The sequence below is a fragment of the Sitophilus oryzae genome, unplaced genomic scaffold, assembly GCF_002938485.1.
Source record: "Sitophilus oryzae breed Bouriz unplaced genomic scaffold, Soryzae_2.0 scaffold_682_pilon_pilon, whole genome shotgun sequence".
NCBI classification, from domain to species: Eukaryota; Metazoa; Arthropoda; class Insecta; order Coleoptera; family Curculionidae; genus Sitophilus; species Sitophilus oryzae.
This window is the reverse complement of record NW_022147287.1, coordinates 4,944,954-4,959,309: the sequence shown is the minus strand read 5'-3', so window position 1 is coordinate 4,959,309 and position 14,356 is coordinate 4,944,954. Positions and strand designations below refer to the sequence as shown.

Here is a 14,356-nt window from a genome sequence, read left to right as displayed (position 1 = left end):
TATATTTTTTTCGATCATTAAAACCGCAAATATATTAATTATAATTATTTTTTATTAGAAAAAATTAACTAATTTTAAGTCTATCTAAGATCTTTATTGTTTATTGTTTGTTTAATATGACTTATTTAAATTGATATAAAAATAGCTATTATTTTTTTACATAATTTTGAATATTTTTTTTATGTTTTAAAAAATTGATATAAAAAATTATTTAATATTTTTTTTAATTTTAGGTATTCAACGGTACAATTACCGTTAAGAAGTCATCAAGTAGTACTAGTTGCAGATAATATATTATGGTGGACATAAAGCTTTAAATGGAATGAAACTTGCAGGAAAAATAAAGGACAACCATTTTAGAGTAATAGCTGTTAGAGTGGATGCAGTCCTTCATCAATGGTAAGTTATTTATCTCTTTTTTTTATTAAATTTCTTTGACAAGGTTGAAAATTATGATAAATTTAGTATGAACAAACTGACGTCATAATTTTTTTTATTATTTAATTTTTTATGTACTTTTAGTGAGCTGAACAAATTGATGGTAGTGGACATTTTGACAGCTGCTGTCACAACTCAGCGAACATGTCGCAGCTTTGAAGGAAAATTTTTGATTGGATACAGAAATATGTCAGTCGTTTCAGGATGGAAAGTTAATAGAACCAGGGTTGGGCTCGACATCCTTTGCCTTTTAATAATGGTAAGTTATTTTGATCATTTTATATACAGGGATTTTCATACAACTGATTCATTAAAAGTTTTTTACTGTATATATATTTCTAAGTCTATAACTAGTTTAATTTGGACTAAATTTCATTTAAAAAAGATTTTTAATGGACTAGTTACCTGAAATGCCCTTTATATATATTATTTATATATCATAAAATGGCATTGATAAGCTTGAAAATTTTGTAAAATGATTAAATTTTACAGAATATTCATACTCTGCAGTTTGTACAGTGTTAGTATTTTATTTTGCCCTAAATTTTAACAGGTTTTAACTTTTTTTTTATTTTCGAAGCTAGAACATTCATTAAAAAAAAGAAATTATAAAGTTTTAGCTCATGTTTTAATGTGTATTTTTAAATGGAAGACCCTATACATTAAAAATATATTAGGTGGCACATTTTTTAATTTCTGAAAGACACTCGTGTCCTTTCTTTGTAATAGTTTTATCAGAATTTAATAAAAAATACACCAAAATTATTATGTTTATGTCTCTTTTTTTAATTTATAGGGCATTTCACTTAAAAATATACAGTTTTACCAATAACTGGGTGATACTTGAGAGTGTATGACATTTATAATAATAAAACCGTATTAAAACTTGACTGGAAAACTAATATAATTGTTTTTTTAATTAATATTAGAGCTCAAAAAATTAAAAACTCATTGCCAGTTAAAGTGGAAAAAAATACAATGCTAACAGTGTTTTACTGGTTGCATATCTTTAAATTTATTTTAAAATTATTAAAGTTATCCCCAAAATAACGCAATAAATTTACGAGTTATTACTAAATATTAATTTTTTCTTTTTCTATATATCTAGTAAATTAGATATTTATTGTTTGGATTATTATTAACTCATTATAATAATGTTTTATTTACTTATCAAAGAATTTTACAATTTTTTATATCATTTCAGAAGTTATCAATAAAAGTCTTTCTTTTAATTTTGTATAACTCTTTATAACTTATTCAAATTAATATAAAAAATGTCTATTATTTGTTTGTTATGTTACATAGTTCTAAATATTAACATAATTTATGTTATTGTCTGTTTTCTGATAGCTTCAAAATTTGCTACAATAAAAAATTACCTTATATTTTTTTTTATTTAGGCATACGATAGGACAATTGCTATTAGAAACCGATAAAGACATACTAGCTGCAAATAATATGTATGGTGGTCATAAAAAGAGATTTAAATGGAATGAGAGAGAGGAACTTGTGCAGAAGAAATCGAGGTAAACCATTTTTTTGAACTGCTGTTACTTAATAGCTGTTAGAGCGTATCCAGTTCTTTATGAATGGTAAGTTATTTATCTATCTTATAAAATTTCATTGAGCAGCTTGAAAATTTTAAAATTTTCTAATATTCAAGCTCTTTTGTTCAAATATTAGAACAGCCAATAACAGTCAAAAATAAGCAGGACAAAATAAAATGCTGATACTGTATTACTGGTTGCATATTGTTACGGATTCCGTGGGTCCGTTAATTTAAACTCACAATAAAATACTGAACGGATTTATTTTCTCACAATTTATACTGATTTCAACAAGATTTCAACACACAATTAACTATTTAAAAAAATCCTTCGCCAAATTGTCAACATTTCAAAACTGTTTGGTTTAAAATTGCAGAACTCGTCACACACACCTTGAAGATATGTTAAAGTTCCCACTAGAATAAACGCCATAAATATATATTTTTATAAATATAATTTTGATTAATCTTTTTTGTGTATGTTTTTTATTAATCTTGTTTTCAAACATCTTCAAAAATTAGTACGTAAAAATTTACTTAATATTTTTTTGGAATTTTAGGTATATGCTGGGGCAACTACTGTTATAAATCCACAAACCGTACTATCTGCAAATATTATGGCGGACATCAAAAAACTTTAAATGGAATGAAACTTGTGCAGAAGAAATCGAGGAAAACCATTTTGAACTGCTGTTACTTAATAGCTATTAGAACGCATCCAGTTCCTTATCAGTGGTAAGTTATTTATCTATCTTATATAAAATTTCATTGGACAGCTTGAAAATTTTTAAAATTTTCTAATATTCGAGCGTTTTTGCTCCAATATTAGAACGGCCAACAACTATTAAAAATAGGCAGGATAAAATAAAATGCTGATACTGTATTACTGGTTGCATATTGTTACGAATTCCGTGGTTCCGCTAATTTAAAGTCACGATAAAATACCTAACGGATTTATTTTCTCATAATTTATTCTAATTTCAACACAAAATTAACTATTTAAAAAAATCCTTCGCCAAATTGTCAACATTTGCTATTCAAAACTGGTTTAAAATTACAGAACTCGTCACACACACCTTGAAGATATGTTAAAGCTCCCACTAGAATAAACGCCATAAATATATATATTTTTATAAATATAATTTTGTTTAATCTTTTTTATTTTTGTTTTTTATTAATCTTGTTTTCAAAAATCTTCAAAAATTAGTACAGTAAAAATTTACTTAATATTTTTTTGGAATTTTAGGTATATGCTGGGGCAATTACTGTTATAAATCCACAAACCGTACTATCTGCAAATATTATGGCGGACATCAAAAAGCTTTAAATGGAATGAAACTTGTGCGGAAGAAATCGAGGAAAACCATTTTGAACTGCTGTTACTTAATAGCTGTTAGAGGGGATCCAGTTCTTTATCAATGGTAAGTTATTTATCTATCTTATAAAATTTCATTGGACAGCTTGAAAATGTTTAAAATTTTCTAATATTCGAGCGCTTTTCTTCCAATATTAGAACGGCCAACGACTATTAAAAATAGGCAGGACAAAATAAAATGCTGATACTGTATTACTGGTTGCATATTGTTACGGATTCCGTGGTTCCGCTAATTTAAAGTCACGATAAAATACCTAACGGCTTTATTTTCTCACAATTTATACTGATTTCAACAGAAAATTAACTATTTAAAAAATCCTTGCCAAATTGTCAACATTTGCTATTCAAAACTGGTTTAAAATTACAGAACTCGTCACACACACCTTAACGATATATTAAAGTCCCCACTAGAATAAACGCCATAAATATATATTTTTATAAATATAATTTTGATTAATCCTTTTTATTTTTGTTTTTTATTAGTCTTGTTTTCAAAAATCTTCAAAAATTAGTACAGTAAAAATTTACTTAATATTTTTTTCGAATTTTAGGTATATCCTGGGACAATTGCTGTTAAAAATCCACAAGCCGTACTATCTGCAAATATTATGGTGGACATCAAAAAGCTTTAAATGGAATGAAACTTGTGCAGAAGAAATCGAGGAAAACCATTTTGAACTGCTGTTACTTAATAGCTGTTAGAGCGGATCCATTTCTTCATCAATGGTAAGTTATTTATCTATCTTATAAAAATTTCATTGGACAGCTTGAAAATTTTTAAAATTTTCTAATATTCGAGCGCTTTTCTTCCAATATTAGAACGGCCAACGACTATTAAAAATAGGCAGGACAAAATAAAATGCTGATACCGTATTACTGGTTGCATATAGTTACGGATTACGTGGGTCCGCTAATTTAAAGTCACGATAAAATACCTAACGGCTTTATTTTCTCACAATTTATACTGATTTCAACAGAAAATTAACTATTTAAAAAAATCCTTCGCCAAATTGTCAACATTTGCTATTCAAAACTGGTTTAAAATTACAGAACTCGTCACACACGCCTTGAAGATATATTAAAGTCCCCACTAGAATAAACGCCATAAATATATATTTTTATAAATATAATTTTGATTAATCTTTTTTATTTTTGTTTTTTATTAATATTGTTTTCAAAATCTTCCAAAATTAGTATAGTAAAAATTTACTTAATATTTTTTTGGAATTTTAGGTATATGCTGGGACAATTGCTGTTAAAAATCCACAAGCTGTACTATCTGCAAATATTATGGTGGACATCAAAAAGCTTTAAATGGAATGAAACTTATGCCGAAGAAATCGAGGAAAACCATTTTGAACTGCTGTTACTTAATAGCTGTTAGAGCGGATCCAGTTCTTCATCAATGGTAAGTTATTTATCTATCTTATAAAATTTCATTGGACAGCTTGAAAATGTTTAAAATTTTCTAATATTCGAGCGCTTTTCTTCCAATATTAGAACGGCCAACGACTATTAAAAATAGGCAGGACAAAATAAAATGCTGATACTGTATTACTGGTTGCATATTGTTACGGATTCCGTGGTTCCGCTAATTTAAAGTCACGATAAAATACCTAACGGCTTTATTTTCTCACAATTTATACTGATTTCAACAGAAAATTAACTATTTAAAAAAATCCTTCGCCAAATTGTCAACATTTGCTATTCAAAACTGGTTTAAAATTACAGAACTCGTCACACACACCTTAACGATATATTAAAGTCCCCACTAGAATAAACGCCATAAATATATATTTTTATAAATATAATTTTGATTAATCCTTTTTATTTTTGTTTTTTATTAGTCTTGTTTTCAAAAATTTTCAAAAATTAGTACAGTAAAAATTTACTTAATATTTTTTTCGAATTTTAGGTATATGCTGGGACAATTGCTGTTAAAAATCCACAAGCCGTACTATCTGCAAATATTATGGTGGTGATCAAAAAGCTTGAAATGGAATGAAATTTGCAGGAAAAGACTCAGAAAGACCATTTAGGACTGTACTTAACAGCTGTTGAAAAGTGGTCGGCACTCCTTTATCAATGGTAAATTATTTATCTCTTTTTTCTTACTAAATTTCATCGACAAGCTTGAAAATTATGAAATATACAGCTGCACAGGTCTCTGAGGTCAACCTCTATTCCTATATGTCATTTATTAAAAATTGATATAAAAACTTCTCATAAACAATATTTAAATGAAAAAAAGGAAAAATGTTTCAAACATACCGATTATTATACAAAGGTGAAAACCTTAATTTAAAAAAATATGAACTTTGAAATTTTTTAACATTTCATTCTTTAATTTTTTATAAATTTTTATACCAATATTTTATAAATGATATATTGTGGCAATTTTTTTTCTCAGAGTATATACAAATTATTAATTTAAGGAAGGACGTATTTTTTTAATTCGTTTACTACTTTTTAGGCCTTGAGAAATTAATATGCTTGCTGATAAAAATATATATTTATTTTACTTTTTACATAGATATATCTTTTTTTAATATATTTTTTAACGTCTATTCCTATAAATATGTCATTTATTAAAAATTGATATAAAAATTTGTCAAAAGTAATATTTAAATGTAACAAAATAAAAAGTTTTCAAACATACCAATTATTATTCAAAGGTGAAAATTTTTTTTTATACCAATTTTTTATAAATGATATATTGTGGTCTACCTGGCAGAAATAATTGTCATCAATTGTTATTTCAAAAGCCACTATAATGCGGTTTTTTTTTCTCATAGGGTATATACAAATTATTAATTTAAAAAACATAGTTATTGCATTAATAAAAATATATTTATTTTAATTTTTACATATATTATTTTATTCCTTTTTTTAATATTATTTTTATTTTATTTTTTAGATATCTCCTCATTTTCTTAACAATGGATATCAACAGTTGCTCCTACTCCTCGCTTTCCTCTTTCACTCAACATAAAGCAGACTCGATACTCCTCAATGCCTCACCAAGGTTCGTTAGCTTCATTAATATTGTTATTGTTTCAATAAATTTGTTTACTGGTTTTTATCCTTTTCTTAACTATTTAAGTATATCAGGCGTCATATTAGTGTTATTGATTTTTTGTAAAATTTTGATAATCTGGATAAAAACCGTTTTTTTTCTTAAGATTTTGCAAAATAAAATACTTGTTAAGAACAATTAACTTTATTTTATGAATAGGACCATTATTTCTGTTTATATTGTCTTTTTTTTATTTATATTTTGATGCTCTATTTATTATCTAATCGCCTCTAGTTTGAGGCATGTTTGATTAATTTTATATCATTAACATCTATGCATTAATCTTTATGAAAAATATGTTGAGCAATATAATAATAATCTGTTATAATTTCTCTTCAATCTCATTTATCTTTTATTTTTGCATTCATTAAAAATCATTAGATATTGTAATTATTAATTAAATTGTTAGTTGTATTATAACGTAATATTTTTTTAATAGAATTAAAGAGATTCTTTATAAATTTGTATCATTACCAATTTTTTATAGTAGTAGTTTTTTAATTATTTTTAATTAATTACTCTAAATTAATTCCGGATTATCAAAATTATAAATGTTATGCTTGCGCAGCTGCGTCACTATAGCTCTGTGAACACGAGTATTATTTTGGTTTAAAAGTTTATATTTTTAAATATTTTATTTATTGTATTAACACAAACTATATTTTATGGAATTTATCTAACTATATCTACGATCAGATGATAATTTAATAGTTTAATGGTCAATTTAATCATTTTTTATAAGTTCTAGATTGATTATTTTTAGCAAAATAATCCATTTTGTTAATACTTGTGTTCATATAGTTTTTCTTTGCTTTTATGAAATATTTTTGGTACCATAGGACAGGGGCGTGCATACGAGTGTGGTAAAGGGAATAATTACCCATCCCAGAAAGAAATTTATAAATAAAATAAAAATAATTACAATTCCAAGTTTATTTTTTTTCCTCCGATTACTAAAAAACTTTTTAGCAAAAATTTCATTCAAATCTACTAGTTTACTTAAATATTGCAATTATTCCTCCCAGATCCAGTCTCTAGATGCGCCACTGGCCTAGGGACAGATGTTTTTTCATGATTGATCAATTTTTATCATTATAATTTTTTTTCAAACGTCAGAAATTATTAATTTTTGCGACGTGATTGACAATATAAAAAATATTTTAATGCCTAGGCATAAAAATACGAAAAAATATATATATTAAACTGACATTAAGTGTCAAATTTAACGAGCGTAATCATAGTTTCTCGATATATAATTACTTACTTTCAAATGTTTTTATTTTATTTGCGTCGTTCTTTGTGTTTAAATCATTGCATCAATTATTTGTGACGTTTGAAAAAAATAGTATGTTCTATTCGGAGTAAAAATGACTTTTTGTGCCTCGCCTGTAATGTCGAACGTACAGCGTCGCCACAAAAAGTATCATTTTTACTCCTAATAAATCGATATACCTACTATTTTGTATTGTTATATGTCATGTGTAATATAGTCTATCCAATGAGAGGATCCCTGACAGTGACAGTTGTGTTTGTCATTTTAATTAACAGGTAAATTGTATTTTCTGTCATTTTTAAGGATATGTTATCTGTCAAACTCTTCTTCGGCTCGTTGAACAGGCTATATAGAGTAAGCCATTTTGTATATATTTGTAATAATAATAATAATGTAATAATTGTAATACAGCCAAATGGAACAAATTCGATAATAAGTAAATAGGAATATGTCGTAAAAAACGCTTGCCCACGCGGACTGACATTTTTAGTTGCGCATTTTATTCAACAAAGATTTTTATACAGGGTTTGTCATGAAACAGTCGCTAATGCCGATTTTTATTGTATATTCTAAAATTTAGCGCATCTGTCATAACATAATACAAATTAACTTAACAATTTTATTTTTTACATACAACATTGCTGTTTATCCTAATTTCAAACAAACATTATACTACTTATTTATATATTTTTTTCTATTTTTTTGTAAACTGGAAAAAAAAAATTTTTATATTTATATATTTTTTTCTATTTTTTTGTAAATAAATAAAAAATAAAAAGTCTTTGGTTGTCATAATTTGGATGTCATAAGCTCTCAATTGTTACAGTTATTGGTATAAACATGTTTAATGTTTTACCCTGTATATTAGCAGTGTATTAAATAGCACTTTTTTCTGATTTCAAAGATTATCACACATGCTTTTTAATTTTAACAATGTAAAAATGTTGTAAGTTGTCAATTTTGTTAATGTTATTCGTATGAAATATATGTTTTTAAAATGGGACACCCTATATATTAAAAGTAATTATAGCAGATTTTTTTTATATCAAAAATATATTAATTTTTAACAGAGACCAGAGTATATTCATATTATATCTAAAAGATTCTAAGATCGCCTAGCGCATTCGCCATAATATAAACTAAGTGAAACTATTTAATTATTTTTTTAAATAATATTTATTATCGCATTTATTCCATATTCGTTTGTCTTGATCGAAGTTCTGTAATTAATTATCTAGAAGTACATGGGGCACCATCTGTTTGTTATAACGCTTCTTTTTTAATATTTTGTCTGTGATTTTCAACTTAAAAACTTTGTGTTTGACGTTAAAATTATTTGCAAACGCTTCTTAAATATAAAGTCGGATAAAAATTTAATCATTATTATTTTTTTACTAATTGAATGTCTCATTTTGTTGATTTAACGTTAATTATTTAAATATTATAATCATTCTTATTTCAGTTTAGAGTAATTTTTTTGGCTAACGCATTTTTCTTTAAGTACTTAATATCTTTAGCTTATTGTTACTATTATTACTTACCTTATTGTTTCGTAATATAAAATTTAGATCGTTGTAAAATATTGAAAATTACCTCATTAGAATAACAATAAAACACAGAGTTAATAAAAAATATATATTTATTTATTTTTTCATCTAATAATAAAGTACAGTATAATTAATATAAAATTATATGTTGTTAATAAATATATGGATGCTACAGGTACATCTAATTGTTTTACACAGTTTTTTCTAATATTTGTTTTGTATCTATGTAAAACTTTAGTGTCGCACATTTTTTAATGTTACATTTTGCTTTTATATGTAATATAATCAATATAAGGTGTTTTTTTTCAGTACAAATATTTAATTAAATAACTTAATTTGCAAAGTAAGGTAATTATAATATTATTGGTTTTGTTGTTCTAATTTTTAGAAGTTTTTAATTGTGCTATAAGAAGAAAAATTGATAAAACACTCCTCAATTTGATTGAATACACCTAATATTGATTATAAATATTATTAATTGATGTGTCCCACTTGCTGTGGTTATCAAACTTTTAATTAAAAAATATTTCGGGTTTTTGTAATTTAAGATGATTTGTTGGTTGCCTATATTTTCTTAAAAATCTTTTTGAAACCAACAACTATTAGATGGATTTATAATTCTTTTTTTGCTTTTGTTAAACAAATGTAACATATTTTTAAATTTTATATGTTAATTTACATATACTATATACAGGGTGACCCAGTATACCGAAACATTTTCAAATCAAGTTAGAGTTTTTCATTATTCTTTCTTGCAAAATATTTTAATAGATATACTTTTGTTTTAATAGATATACACGGTGATTCTACTATAATTTTACACTTAATGTTGCAGTTTTTTTAAATGGGAAGGTTTATATTTTGTTTGCTCAGTAGATTTACTATAGAAATTTTCAAATTTTAAATAACATCAGTATTATTTTATGTTTTTCATAAAATAGATTTTCATGTATATAGTGTCTTTTTCAAAACTATATGCATTTATTTTATTTAGAAAATTGGACAATACAAGTTTTAAAAATGTCTGAAAATCTAACTGAAGTCAAAAATAACTCAGTTTAAATTAATAGTAAAATCTTAAACAAAAAGGGTACAAAAAGTATGAGCTCTATAAATTATTATAGATAATTCTTTTTAGTTTTTTTAAAAGGAATACTACAACATTAGTATAAAAATATTTTTGTATTACCCTGTATATGTATAAGAATATTTTCAATATGTGCTCTACCATTGTCGTCATTTGTAAAAAAATGGAGTGTGAAAATCGCAAACAGAAAAAATTATATTAGGTCTTTTTAGTATACCGGGTCACCCTGTATTTTGACATACGCTTTTTGTCTCAATGGCATAGACAGTGTTGATAACCACAGTAAAAAATATACAGGGTCCTGCAACAAAGCGGCTTAAGTTAATTTTAAGTGCAGACTAAAAACGTGCACTAGATCGTATTTCAGGAAATTATGTTCAGTTGCATAGGGTGTCTCAAAAAAGTGTGGATGTATTAAATGTTTCTCTTTTTCACGTTTTTACACTAAATTTGTTTTGATAGTTCAAGAGAAATAAGTACATAAAATATAGGTGCACGTTTTTCAGAGACATTTAGTGCGATAAAAAATTAAGTTATACATTTTTTAGAATAATTCTCATCGTCTTTTGTTTATTTTTATTTCACTCTCTGGCTCCTACCTCCAATAGGGAAAGTTGCATGAATCGCACTAAATATATCTGAAAACTGTACATATACCGTATGATCGAAAAAAACGGCGTCCAGTTGGCTGGGAAATGAACATCGATGATATTTCCCATATAATTTTACATATAAAATGACAGCGATCTTCATTTCACAGCCATCGCTGACGCAGTTTTTTTTTCAGTCATATTGTATTTTTCAGCTATTTTGTAAAAAAAAATACCAGGCTTGAAATAGAAACAATGCTTGGTATTTACTATACAGGTGGTCTGTACTAACGATTATAAATGTTATAACTATACAGGGTGCTCAAAATTTAATATGAACGTGGTTAAAACATACAGTAATTTTTCTTGGGTTTTCGTAAAAGTAAAATACAGGACAAAAAACTATTAGGTGAAAAAGTCGTGTCAATATTTCACTGCGTTCCTTTTAAAAAATAAGAAATTTTAGCAAGTTCGGCATCGAATTTTGTTCCCCCTGTACAATGTACGATTACGATATTCATGATAAAGTTAGTATAAACCAACTCTAAACACTTAATTTTTAACTCTATGGTAAACACCGTCGTCAATTTATAGATTTTTAGTTATTTTTTAAAATATACTGTAAGGTATATATTTTCATTGGAACAAGCTCTGGAACTATCAAAATTACTACAGTGACAAGAAAGGAATACTTCACACTCGCACTTTTTTTAGATATCCTGTATATAATTTTTTTTGTGAAATAGAGCGTAGCCAAGAGTGGGCCGAGAGTAAGCTAGAGATTAAAAAATTGCCTTAAGGGTCAAGTTTTCGAGAAATTTGCAAAAAACGAGGATTTTGTTTTACTGCGCCCTCTAGGCCATCGACTGGCGACGCTCTTCTTTTGCATTCAGTAAGATCTGGCCAACGCGTCAGGGAAAATCTCGACAGACGACATCCAAAAAATGACAGGAAATACAATTTACATGTTAATTAAAATGACAGACATAGCTGTCACGCCATGTACCCTCTCGTTGGACAAACTATACACAGTTTAGGTCTGCACTTAATGCGTCTGCAATAACTGGCGTACTGTTTGTTGCTGGACCCTGTATATGGAGTATCCCATTTAGTTAGTGGGTTTTTTGGCTTATTATTTAGTTACATTTTTGCTATCCCACTTAGTATTCTTGATACGGGGCGAATTTGAAAATGTGGCAGTGTCAGATCCCTTCGTATCACAGTTATATAAAATTTTATGATTTTTCGAAGAATCCAGTGGCCTTATTAGTTTCTGTTTTTGTCCAATATAATTTTGACAAATGTTTATTTTTAATTGGGACAACCTGAATATTATGAAATTAATTCGTCCTTTTACAAGCTTATTAAAAATAGATAACACTGTGTCATTAAAACATACATTAATTTTTCTTAGAAGAATTTTTGAGAAGCTTGTAAAAATATTCCCTTGGCAAATATACAGGGTGTCCCATTTAAAACAAAGTAAATATTGGTCAATATTTGGTATATAAAACTCTTAAAAGTAAAACTAAATAAGCCTTTGGTTTCTATGTAAATAGTTTTATAAAAATGCGTTTTTATCTTTTTAACATGTCAGGCTAGTGAGATACGACGGGTGTCCGAAATGCAACATTTTTATTATCATCCTTAGCATGGAAACTGCGAAGGCTATGTTATAGTTTCACTTAAATGTAATTCAAGTTTGTAGAAACTGTTAGGTTCTATTAATAAAACAATATCTTGTCAAAAAAAAACTCAATTGCAACTAAAATGGATACTCCTGATGCATGTACAGAGTGTCCCATTTTGGTTGTAATTGAGGGTATCTCGCTCATAAGCAACCTTGAGCTAAATTGTCATGGCCTCCTTAGACCTTAGGAGTTTAGGAGACTATGACTAAAAGCTTGCTGACACGGTTCAAGTATACTTGGACCTAGTACACTTGGATACTGCCATATAAATATACTTATATGGATGCTACGCGCGTGTTAGTTGTTTGTACGCTGCTTGTATCTTATTAACTGTTTTATCCAAGTCCAGTTGGAAGGCTTTGTAACATCCAAGTAAGTTGGTAGCAAGCCTACTTACTTGGATGTTATGAAGCTTTCCAACTTTGAGAAAACAGTTGATATCAACCATACAAACGCGTACGTAAGAAGCGCGCAACATCCTTAAGTATATTTATATGGCAATTATGGCAGCATCCAAGTGTATTTTGATCGAAGTACATTTGTACCGTGTCAACCGGGCTTAATGGAGAGATAACCCTCTTTTGCAACCACAATGCGATGTATACTCTTGTACATAAAATAAATAATCATTGTTTAATAAATAATCATTGTTCAAATCCATCCTTGCATGTAGTAATTATTATAATAATTATATATATGTAGTAATTATTATAAATAAACCTATTGAAATAAAAATAATTGTTTTATTTAAATTTAAGCTTGCGCATGTGGCGCCCTCTGGTGGCAAAGCTCTGAACTAAAAAAAATGCTAGTGGCGCCCTCTAGTGTTAATGCCCGGAACTAAAAAAAATGATGGAAGCGCCATCTGGTGTTAATGCCCGGAACTAAAGAAATGATGGAAGCGCCCTCTGGTGCTAATGCCTGACACTAAAAATGCTAGTGGCGCCCTCTAGTGTTAATGCCCAGAACTAAAAATGATGGAAGCGCCATCTGGTGTTAATGCCCGGAACTAAAGTGCATATGTACTTTAGTTCGGTACATTGACACCAGATTGCGCCACATAGACTAAGTGTGCTTAATAAATTGTTTACTATTAAAAAAAAACGAATATTAAATTCATTTTTGCGTATATTTGGTACATAAAATTTACATTAAAGAGAGAGAATAAGGTATTAAAATTTACATTAAATAATCAGGTATTTTTGACAGCATGTTCTAAGAACACGGTATAAATTTTAAAGCCTGGTTGACTTGGACTAAGTTACACTTGAATGTTGCCATAAAAGTATACTTATATGGATGCTGTGCGCACCTCACTTGTAAGCTGGTTCTATTTTATCAAAGTCGAATTGGAAAGCTTTGTAGGATGATATGAAGCTTTCCAACTCGACTTGGATAAAACATTGATACGATACAAACAGCGTACAAGTGAGATGCGCGCAGCATCCATAAATTATACTTATATGGCAGTAAGTATGGCTCTTATATCCAAGTACACTTGGACCGCGTCAACCCGCCTTGGTGCGGTGTTACAATATGCGTTTCAGCAGCACCATGTAAACCGACCTTAAGAACGCGCTGCCTCTTACAGCAAGTTCTTTTACAGCAAGTTAAGAACTTGCTGTAAGTTTTCTTATAGCGAGTTCGAAAAACGTGCTGCTACAGGAAAATAAATAACAAATAAAATTTATCGCAAAAATAAGGCGTCCTGTTAAATTATTGGACAACGTAAA

At 27.6% G+C, this 14,356-nt stretch overlaps 1 protein-coding gene and 1 long non-coding RNA gene across 4 annotated transcripts; both read left to right on the top strand.

Annotated features, from left to right (window-relative positions):
• Positions 1-1,919: 1,919 nt before the first annotated feature.
• Positions 1,920-5,369, top strand: LOC115887999. Of its 3 annotated transcripts, XR_004051179.1 has the most exons (5): positions 2,585-2,719; positions 3,231-3,405; positions 3,911-4,085; positions 4,593-4,767; positions 5,275-5,369. XR_004051179.1 is itself a non-coding variant. In XM_030907578.1 (4 exons), the coding sequence occupies exons 1-3, from the start codon at positions 2,024-2,026 to the stop codon at positions 4,741-4,743; spliced, it is 333 nt and encodes a 110-aa protein (XP_030763438.1). In that variant the 5' UTR covers positions 2,013-2,023; the 3' UTR covers positions 4,744-4,767; positions 5,275-5,369. The 3 variants fall into 3 exon arrangements, 2 of the variants coding, with proteins under 2 accessions (XP_030763439.1, XP_030763438.1); XM_030907578.1 differs by lacking the exons at positions 2,585-2,719; positions 3,911-4,085 and adding an exon at positions 2,013-2,030; XM_030907579.1 differs by lacking the exons at positions 3,231-3,405; positions 3,911-4,085; positions 4,593-4,767 and adding an exon at positions 1,920-1,964 and having other exon boundaries at positions 2,545-2,719; positions 5,275-5,347.
• LOC115888015 lies at positions 5,367-12,679 on the top strand. Its single transcript, XR_004051193.1, has 2 exons — positions 5,367-5,447; positions 6,277-12,679. It is a non-coding gene; the product is annotated as an uncharacterized LOC115888015 (long non-coding RNA).
• The last annotated feature ends 1,677 nt before the right edge of the window (positions 12,680-14,356 follow it).